Here is a 10,000-nt window from a genome sequence, read left to right as displayed (position 1 = left end):
GTACATGTAAATGTTATTGTGATACTACTTAAAATGTTCCTGCAATGTTTAGAGTACTGGTTCTTGAGATAGTTGATTTCTGCATCCTGTTATTATTATTATTATTATTATTATTATTATTATTATTATTATTATTATTATTATTACAGTATTGTGCGAAAGTAATGAGAACGAAATGCGCGAATTTCGTTCTTTGTCCCTACGATCTTTCGACGAAATTTAGCTCCAAAATTCGAGCACCATTTCGCGATGTTTCCTGCATCATTCCGCTAAAACAAAGAGAGAAAATACTTGTTGTACGTGAAATTTCGTAGTGTGGTTTGCAAAGATCGAGCACATAGATTGGCCATTTAGGTTTGTAAACAACTGCGGTCACTTCAGCGATTAATATTTTGGAGATAGTTCAGAAGTGTGTCAGTTTCACTTCTCTACAATATTCACCCTTTGTAATGTGTTTTTATCCATCTTTCTCGGCAGAGAAGACTAGACAAAACATATACAATTTCATTCCTTTGGTCATGAGAACAATCTGTTGTCAACAACGCAAAGCCTGTAACTAACGAGCCGGCGAGTGTTATCTTGTAGCGTCACAACAGTAAAAATTGTTCCCGGGTCTATCACACCAGAAGTGTTTATTGCCATGATGAAAGAAGTTAAATTTTAGATGGATAGTTTTAACAAGGGAATTGATACACCTTTGGGAATGTATTATTATACATATCAAAAGCTTACTTACTTTTTTTCAGGAAACCTTTTAACTTTTTAGCAGGCACTGGCAAGTCACCCCAGTAAAAAACAACATCAATGGTCCCATTTCCATTCAATGCGGTAAAAGACTAATTTTACATTTGCTTAAACACCTTATGTGCTAGCAGCTTTTTTGTTATTATTTTTTGGACTAAGGAAGAGCCCTGTTCGATATCTTTCGACTTTCAATGCACACACGTGCAAGTTGTTTTTTTTTTTGACACAACAACACATCTGGTTGTTTCTAAATTTGGTGTGCTATTGAAATATGAACCAATTATGTGCCGAGTTTCAACCTGTACACTTAAATGAGTCATATACATGTACAACAAAGAGAAAAGGAAAGGAACTCGTAATATGAAAGTGTCTACTCGTTCTAGCGCTGTAGCACTAAATTGGGGACAGTGTAAACTGAAATGAACAATTATCGAAAATCAAGTCAAGCATTTGTCCTGCCTGTGTAAACTTTGTCGCTTTGGAAGGACTGCTAGAAATGATTTGTTACGAAAAATCTCTGCTAAAGGAATGGAAAAGGATTGAGATGTTGCTTTCTATCGCATACATTCTAGTGTTGTGCTGGCCAGAAATATGCTCAGAAACTTCACGAAAAAGGGAGAATCTTCCCTCGAAAATTCGAAGGAAAATTCAGCAAGATTGAATTTTCACTCGAAAATTCACGTCAACTACAACAATAGGCTTTGCGCAAATTCGGCAAATTTTCTGCGAACTTTCGCTCATCACAAAAATTTACCATTTTTCGTCGAAAAGCCCCGAAATTCGCGAATTGCTCTCAATACTTTTGCACAATACTGTATTATTATTATTATTATTATTATTATTATTATTATTATCATCACTATTACTATTATCATCACTATTACTATTACTATTATTATTATTATTATTATTATTATTATTATTATTATTATTATTATTATTAGGTCAGGCTGCCACACAACTTTAAGAAAAGATAATAACATTCCTTCTCAGCCCCAAAATTAGACGTTCTTATATTGAAAAAAGAGTACAGTAGCTGACTAGTCGTACACCAATCAAAAGTGTGATATGGCTAAGCAATGAATGAGTTGCCAGTAATCGGATCCCTGTTTATTACTGGGTTACCAAACCCAGTCGGAATCTGGCTTTCATTTCATGTTTTTTTTATTTTTATTTTTATTTTTGTCAGGAAAAGTCTTGTCTGTCACTTCCCTGCTAAGTGGTGTCTTTGTGCAAAGTCTTCAGTGCATATTTCGTTAGGTTTGAGGGGGCTGGGGTAATGCGTAGATTTCCCTGGTGCACACAGAAGAACATTTAATTGTCAACAACAACAACAACCTTTATTCACACTAGTCAAGAAGAATAAGAAAGAAGAAGAAAAAGAAACTATAGAAAACAATATAATATAAGGTATATAATTGTGCTTACAATTTATGTGTGCAACAGCCAAAGTAGCAAAGCTTTCAAGTTGGCTGCTGCTAATATTTACAACTAAAGAATGGAACGAAGGAGACAAATAATAATTAAGACTAAACTAATTCACGATCGAGGCAAGAAGTGTTATGAAAACGGAATGGAGATGTTACATTAAAAATTACTTACAGAAAAGTCAGAAAACAATAATAGATATGATTACAGAGTGAAATTTAGTTGGAAATGCAAAACTATGACTGACATTTGAGGAGATGATCTTTATACCGCTTTTTAAAACTACCAATAGAAAGCCATTTCAAGTTTGTTGGTACAGTTTCCCATAATTTAGAGGCAACATATACGAAGGTAAATTTGCCAGTGTTGGTCCTTACTTTTGGTCGATGAAAATTAGTCTTAGAGGCGTATCTGGTGTTATACTTGTGCAAGCTAGAAACTGTTCTAAGAGAATCATGAAACAGTGAAGGAATATTGGAAGACTTGTTAAATATCTTGTGTGCGAGTATGTATGTACTCAGTTTAACAATATTATCAAATTTAAGAATATCGAGGAGTTTATAAAAGACTTGGGATGACTCTCTATTAAGTTAAAATATATTCGCAAAAAACATACAACGAATGCATTTATTTTGAAGAGAGCACAATTTGTTTAAATTTGATGGGTAAGTATTTCCCCACACTAGAACTGCATAGTTTAGATAAGAGTATATCAGTGTATAATAAAGTTGCTTGAGAACATGTATACTCACATAATGTCTTAATTTACGTAAGATTCCAATATTTTTAGATACTTTGTTTTTAACATGGGTAATTTGATCTTTCCAATTCAAGTGTTGGTCTATATAAACACCAAGGTACTTAATACAAGCCTTCTGCTCAAAATTTAAAATGTTTAAAGGAGTAACTTTTTTGCATGGTGAAGTTATTAACATAAAGTTAGTTTTTTTCATGTTAACAGATAACTTATTAGTCGAACAATAATTCAAGTGCCCCTAACCCTTCCACTTATTTTTTTGGGGGTAGATTTTGACATCTTTCAAGAACTCATTTTCAGAAAAAATTTTCACAAATATTGAATCCTTATTTTTTTACGAGCGCTTGAAGTTAGTGAAATTTGTAATTTTCTGCGCGCTATAAGCCCCGCTGGACAAATTATTCTCTCGTGGGCTCGTTAGGAACAAGCCAATGAGAAGCGTCTGATATCTAACACTTTTTTTTTTAGCTATGACGTAAGAAAAGGACACCATTCCATAACATAAGAGTGCGAGTTCGAAGGTTATTTGTGAAAACTTACAAAAAATTATTGGTCTGAAAATATGTCCTCTTCCAAAGAGTTTTCCAAGCCTATACATACGTAAATACAACTGAAAAGGCTTTATTGTACTTTACTTCCTCCAGATTTATTCCTAATTTTGTAATATTTTGACACCATTTCACAATAAACCTTAAGCAAGCAAGGAGGTTATTCAGCATATGTTATCTCCTAATTCACGGTTATGCAAACAAAAACTAACACTTGCCACTTATCAAAACTGTGTCGAAAAAAGCGTTGATCTCTCTCCAAAATCGTTTTATGGACGTCGAATAAGCTTCCGCCATACATTTTCTCACAGCGATTTCCCAGGGTTGCAAATCGCTGCAGATAAAGCAGGGATCCGATTACTGGCAACTCATTCATTCGCGTAATGCACATAATTTAGTGACATCATTTAGCTATTGAAAAACTGTACAACGTGAATACAATTTTCTTTTGTAAACAAAGCAAAATATCAAGACCCGTGTAAAGGCCGATATAAAAAATAACGTCAAATGTTAGACACCTGTGACATGTAAAACAGCGAAAAAAGGGTTTTTACAATTAACCGATGAAAAAGTCACTGTCACGCGTACCTGGCGGGCGAGACAGTTGTACTTTTGCAATCTTAGTCGTGAATTAGATTAACAGGGAATTTAAAAGTACAAACTTTGCATAAATTAATAGCTAGACTGACGCTATGTAACTTGACGCAGTTTTAGAGCTTAGCTTGGGATAATGCGCGTGATACAAACTTGACAACACAAGAATCTTGAAGAATCGAAGGAGATTTAAGATACAGAAAAGTATTGACGACTATAACTGAAACAACAATAAATTGTGGCCTTCAACAGTGATTTCGCCAGACCATGTCGGGAAAAGAAGAATAAGGGAACATTATTGCTACGACATAATTTAAAAGAAAACAACCCTACCATATCGTTCTTCGTTTAGGCTTGAAATGTCAAAATAGCGGCATTCTCCGGACTTGAGGGGAAGAGTCTTGATGTGAGAGGTGTACTGGCTCTTGGCTAAAAAATATAAGAGAAGCTGACGCGAATAAAAAAAGAGAAACGTGTAAAGAGACACGAAAGTCACTAACCGGCCGCCATCTTGACATGAATCAAACAGTGTACACACGTGACATTTCAGACCGTGTGAGGAAAATTACTAACCTCGTTCCCAGGGTCTCTTTTCTCTGCCACCATTGCCTGATTTCATACGGTGGAAGCTGGGCACTAATTATCGGTTTTGCCGGACGGAAGTGCACTTCAGTTTGTAGATGGCGACTTGTACGAAAACTTGGCATTGGAATTGTGGCAGTTCTTTGTGTACGAATAACTACAGAACTAAAGGAATAACGTACTGCACTTTGCCCAGTGATCCTGAGCTTCGAAAAGGATATAGGAAGGTTCTTATAAACGAAAATATTAACTGGCGAAAACATGTTATATGCAGCGGTCACTGGAGCTCGGGAAAATCATTTGCCAGACACAATTTTCACGAAGGACTATGCTCCTAACCTGGAAAAAAGTACCCCATAAAATCATCCAGGGAATTAAAAAGGAAAACGGACTGTACAAAAATGGTTCTTTCATTAATTTTTGTACTTACATATATGATTCACATTCCAGTCAGTGCGATAATAGACATGCACCCAGGCATGGTTCCGGATGACATTCGCAATTGCTTAAAAGTGTTGAAGAAATGCCAGAACAAGTTTGATTGTCTCGTTAACGAGATGTTACTCATTAAACAATTACAACCGTGTTTAAATGTACAATCAGACTCAATTCGTGCTAACTTAAAGGTCTTTGTCTAACTTATGCAAATTAATGACTATGAACTCTTAGTTAATACTCTTGAAATCACATATTTATTTTACTTTCCCTTGACAATGGTGCCAAGATGTCGCCGAAACGTCGGACTCTTTTATCGTTAGTGTTTGCCTGTATATGTGTATCTAAATCACTGTTGATTAGGTTTCATATTTGATTATTAAATGCATGATTTGTTTTTAATTTACTTATTTGCTAAATTTCAGAGTATTGTATCACTATTAACAGTTTAGAATAAACTGACTTACCATACAGTTGCTGAAAGTGCTCTAAAGCTTTTTTTCATAGTAGTTTCCTCTTTTAAAGTTTCTATGCTTTGTATGGTTTACATTTATATTACTTTCATCAACGTTGTTTAGAAATTATGTAAAACCATGATGAACCAAACTCTTTGTTTCCCTGAAAACCCAGGGGTGATGGTAGCCTTACTTGCTGTTATTACCAGTCCTCAGGTTATTAATAAGCCATGGCAATGAGAAGTGCTTTGTTGAACATCAATGTATCTTCCAATTGTAGATCATTGTATTTAGTCTGACTCATCTTAACAACTCTTGAGTTTTATCTGCACAAAATATTTGCTCTTGTTGTTGTTGTTGTTGCTCTTGACATTCTGAAGTAGGCTGCCCCAGTTTGCAATTCTCTTGGTTTAACTTGTTAAAATGATTGGCTATCAATGAGGAGTGCCATGTGTCCTCAACATCAGATGTTGGAGTCTGTTCTGGGTTAGCTGGGGGATTTAGTTTTGTGAAGTCATGTTTGTAGGACAAATGGTAATACAATCCTGAGTGATCTTTTTTTTAAATTTCTCTAGAGTTGTAAGAAAATTCAGATTTGATAAATTGAATCTGTATTTAGACAGGCCATCTACTACTTGAGAGCTCATGGATGAAATATCTTGTTTCAGTTAGTCACTGCTTTCATCACTTCCATCTCAAACTACAACTTTTTTCCTTTGATTCACCTGTCTTGCTGATTTTAAATTTCTAAAATATGTGCTGATATGAGCAGCAGCCTTCAACTTTTTTTCTTTGATTTACATGTCTTGCTAATTTTGCATCTGTAAAATATTTGCTGATATGAGCAGCAGCCTTCAAGTTAGCTTTTGCCTCTTTCCTTTTCTTTAAATTTGGCCGATGCCACTTTTGAGCGGCTTATGTGTACAGGTTAAAGACAAAAGCAGCCTTTAATGTGTTATGAAGTAGTAGAACCGATGACAACAGAGACCACACTTTCCGACAGCACATTCGCAAAAACCTTTCTTAGGAACATTGTCGATGAACGAGACAGTAGCAGTTCGTATGACTTCAGAACAAAAATTCTTTTATATGCTTGACTTGATAAATAACTAACTACCATCCTTGAAAACCTTGTTGGTTTTCATTCGTCTTGAAGAAAACATTCGATGAGCTTTGCGAAATTGTCCTATCATTCCCTGTCGTCTATTAGACTGATTTCTCCTGATAACGTCTATTGAAATCTTAGGACAGAGGGAAGTATTGCATTTCCATCCAGCTGTTGGTATAGTGGGATCTCCAATCGAAAGGGCTGTCGCCTTAAAGCTCTTCTTGACAGAGATTGTCGAGCAAAGCCGGGTCATCTTTAAATGGTAGTAATTTTTGAAACAATCAGTTCACTTTTAGTCCCGGAGACTATTACCAGGTTCTCCCAAGTTTTTCGTGTTGAGCGATTCAAGACAATCATCATTTATGATTTTTTTAATGCTGCAAAAACCATTTTGGGCGAGTGTTCTTTCATATTTCCGCCATCTTTTTTCACTTCCGTCCGGCAAAACCGATAACTAGTGCCAGGCTCCCACCGTATGAAATCAGGCAATGACGAGGAACGAGATCGGACAATTACTATCAGGGGCCCGTTTCTCAACATACACGTCCTGTTGCCAGGAAAATAAGATTGGTTTTGATATTTAAAGTGATCTTGAAAAGTATGTGAGATTTCAAAGGTAACTCTGAAAAGCACTGAAGTTGTAGCATTGGGGTACTAGGAATCCAATAAAAAACATTTGAGCTATAACCCACACGCATTAAGAGAACAATCTCTGATCGACGTGTTTTCTTTGATCGAATTTTTTCAGTTAAAAAAAAAACGGATTCCACTTGAATTCCTCTTATATTTAACGTCTAAACGAGGGACACTTGCAATTGTCAGGATAGACGTTGCTGCTCTTCAAACACTGTGCTTCAAATGCCTCGCTGTTAGAGACAAATGAAATACTTGAGGCTATACAAAAATACGTCTTGGACATTTCCGGTAATCCCGAGCAATTTTAACTTTAAAAGGCCAGGTGGCAAGACTGGGTATCGCTTTTCTCCAAAGCGGCGACTGACATTATTTTACAAAGCAAGAGAATGAAGCGTTTCATATTCGAAGATGATCTTTCTCCAAAATACAGGATTTTAAAACTATTTCGATATTAAATTTCTCTTAACGTTCTGTCAGTCTGAAATTTAGGCAGTTTGAGAACCGGGGGAGTTCAACAGTTTCAAACAAAACGTTAAGAAGAAAGCAGGACTTGAAATTGCAACTCACTGGTCACCAATGCGAACAAAAATTGAGTGCTGGCGACTAGATTTTCAGAACTGGTCGCCAACTGGCGAATCACGTTTTGTCTGACAACCCAGGATAAACAGTAGACAACTTTTATATTTGAATCTTTATATGATGAAATCGTTCGGAACTGGCAGCTAGAACACGACTCACCTTTCTTTCCCCATTAAAATAATGTATATATACTACAAGAAAATCGGTTTCTCACATTGTTAATTAATAGCACAAATGTACTTCGATACTTCGTTTACAAGGCGCCATATGAGGGTCTCAATGGGGTTAAGCGTGTGGCGTGAAACGTCCAAAAAATCAACCGAATGTCGTGAAAAAGGGAAAACATTAACCGTGTGTCGTGAATTATTTTGTCCAGATATCCGTGTTGTTTGTAGCTTTTCCTAAGCTCTGAACAATTATTTGATGTAAAAATTAATCGTGCACCGTGAAATCGCACGAAATTTCTAACCGTGTACCGTGTTTGCTACACCCCCATTGAGACCCTCCTATATTGTTTCAGCGGCTTTATGGGATCCTGGGCGCACTTCAACACCGTATGCTTCTTGCCGGTTACGTGAAGTTTGCGCCCGGAAGACGAAGATTCAGCAAGAAGGTTAACTGCAAATTTAAATCCATCGTCAGTTGCGAGTGCTGAAAACGTAGATTTAGCCATATTACCGAAGGACCTCCTTGGAACCGTAGCTTGATATTGCTAATCTATTGATAATGAACCTGGACATCACATAACGAGTTTGAAATTTGCATGGAACCTTCAAAAAGCAACATGTACCCTCAACGTAAAGTGGGTTCAGAACTTGTCCCCTCTGTTAGAAAGCGAACTCCTGCAAAATTGACTGCACAAGGTGATTAATAAAAGGAGATAAATATCGGTAGAGAAGTATGTTAAGAAACCAAGTTCCTGATTCTAGAGAGTACTGAATCCGTAAACGAGCCGCTCCTTTTATCTCGGTCGGAGACTGGTACGAGCATTGTGGTTGTGTGGGGACATAGGCCGAGCAATTGTAATATTGCGTAAGCAAACTGTAGGAGAATGAAGAGCTACGTTTTGAAGAGATGAAAAGAAAGGATCAAGGACCCATGTTTGCCTTGCTATGGAAAACATGGACTGTGCTTTGCTCCATTTCAAATAACCTTGAAGAACACTATCACCAAACTAAAGACAAAGCCGAAAAAAAATGGCTTTTCTTTCTCGTGCTGTTTTCATTTTTTATTTTTTTCTGTGCTATTTAATAATTATGACTTTCCTTGTATGCAAATTTGGCGACCAAAATTTATGATCCGGCGACCAAATTTTCCCCATTAGTCGCCAGCTGGCACCTGAGCAAAAAGTTAATTTCAAGCCCTGGAAAGTGACACTTCTCACAGAGAATTGTTAAAGTGGTACTATGATCAAAAAATCATTTCCATTTTTTCTTCTGATTTTGAAAGCGTGTTCCCTTAACACCTAACTGGCAAAATTTTGAGCTTTGAGTTTTATCCAAAGGCGGTTTATTTTGAGTGTAAGTTTTGGATTTCGTGGTCCGCCATTACTCACGTTCAAAACTGGCCGATTGGACCTCAGAGGGTTGGATCTAGAGAAAATGACGTCATTTACTCACTAGCTTAAAATCTCAGCGTGTAAACGCAATTTATTATATATGCAAAACACGGGTTGAAAAGTCTGAAAGCCCGAAACTCCCGTGCTGCATATTAATTAGGCCGCGTACACACGCATTGCATTCTCAAACTAGTGAGTGTTTGACGTCATTTTCTCCTCGACCCAGCTCTCTCAAGATTTTAAAGTTAGTAATGGCGGACCAATAAATAAGAAAATTCCAGCTAAAATAAACAAGTGTCTTTTTAAAATCAGAACTTAAAACTTGGGTGAGTTAGTGTTTAGTTAACAAAGTTTTGAAATCCAAAGGAAAAACAAAATTGTTTTTTGGTCGTAGTACCACTTTAAGATATTCATCTGTTAAACTAAAGCTTACTGGGCAAAAGTTGTAGAACTTCAGTTTAAGGACGGTGCCTACTATTGTTATTGCGCATACGTTCTACGCATCTCCAGATACTCGGATTTCCTATCGGTACCGGTGATGCTTACTAATACAGGGATATTTTTCCGCGGTTTGAA

At 36.5% G+C, this 10,000-nt stretch overlaps 1 protein-coding gene across 4 annotated transcripts in view; it reads right to left on the bottom strand.

Moving 5' to 3' along the window:
• The window catches only part of LOC138040909 (cytoplasmic aconitate hydratase-like), a 39,798-nt gene extending 32,706 nt beyond the window's left edge, over positions 1-7,092 (bottom strand). For 2 of the 4 annotated variants that reach the window (XM_068886630.1, XM_068886632.1), the window contains exons 1-2: positions 4,645-7,092; positions 4,405-4,500 (exon numbers count right to left, since the gene is read on the bottom strand). In XM_068886630.1, the coding sequence (XP_068742731.1) occupies positions 4,405-4,500; positions 4,645-4,690 (142 nt within the window). In that variant the 5' untranslated portion in view covers positions 4,691-7,092. Of the gene's footprint in view, positions 1-4,404; positions 4,501-4,571; positions 4,596-4,644 lie in introns of those variants that run through there. The other 2 variants (XM_068886631.1, XM_068886633.1) reach the window with 2 other exon arrangements.
• Between the last annotated feature and the right edge of the window lie 2,908 nt (positions 7,093-10,000).

The sequence above is a fragment of the Montipora capricornis genome, chromosome 3 (assembly GCF_036669925.1).
Source record: "Montipora capricornis isolate CH-2021 chromosome 3, ASM3666992v2, whole genome shotgun sequence".
Lineage (NCBI taxonomy): Eukaryota > Metazoa > Cnidaria > Anthozoa > Scleractinia > Acroporidae > Montipora > Montipora capricornis.
This window is presented reverse-complemented; position numbering and strand designations above follow the sequence as displayed.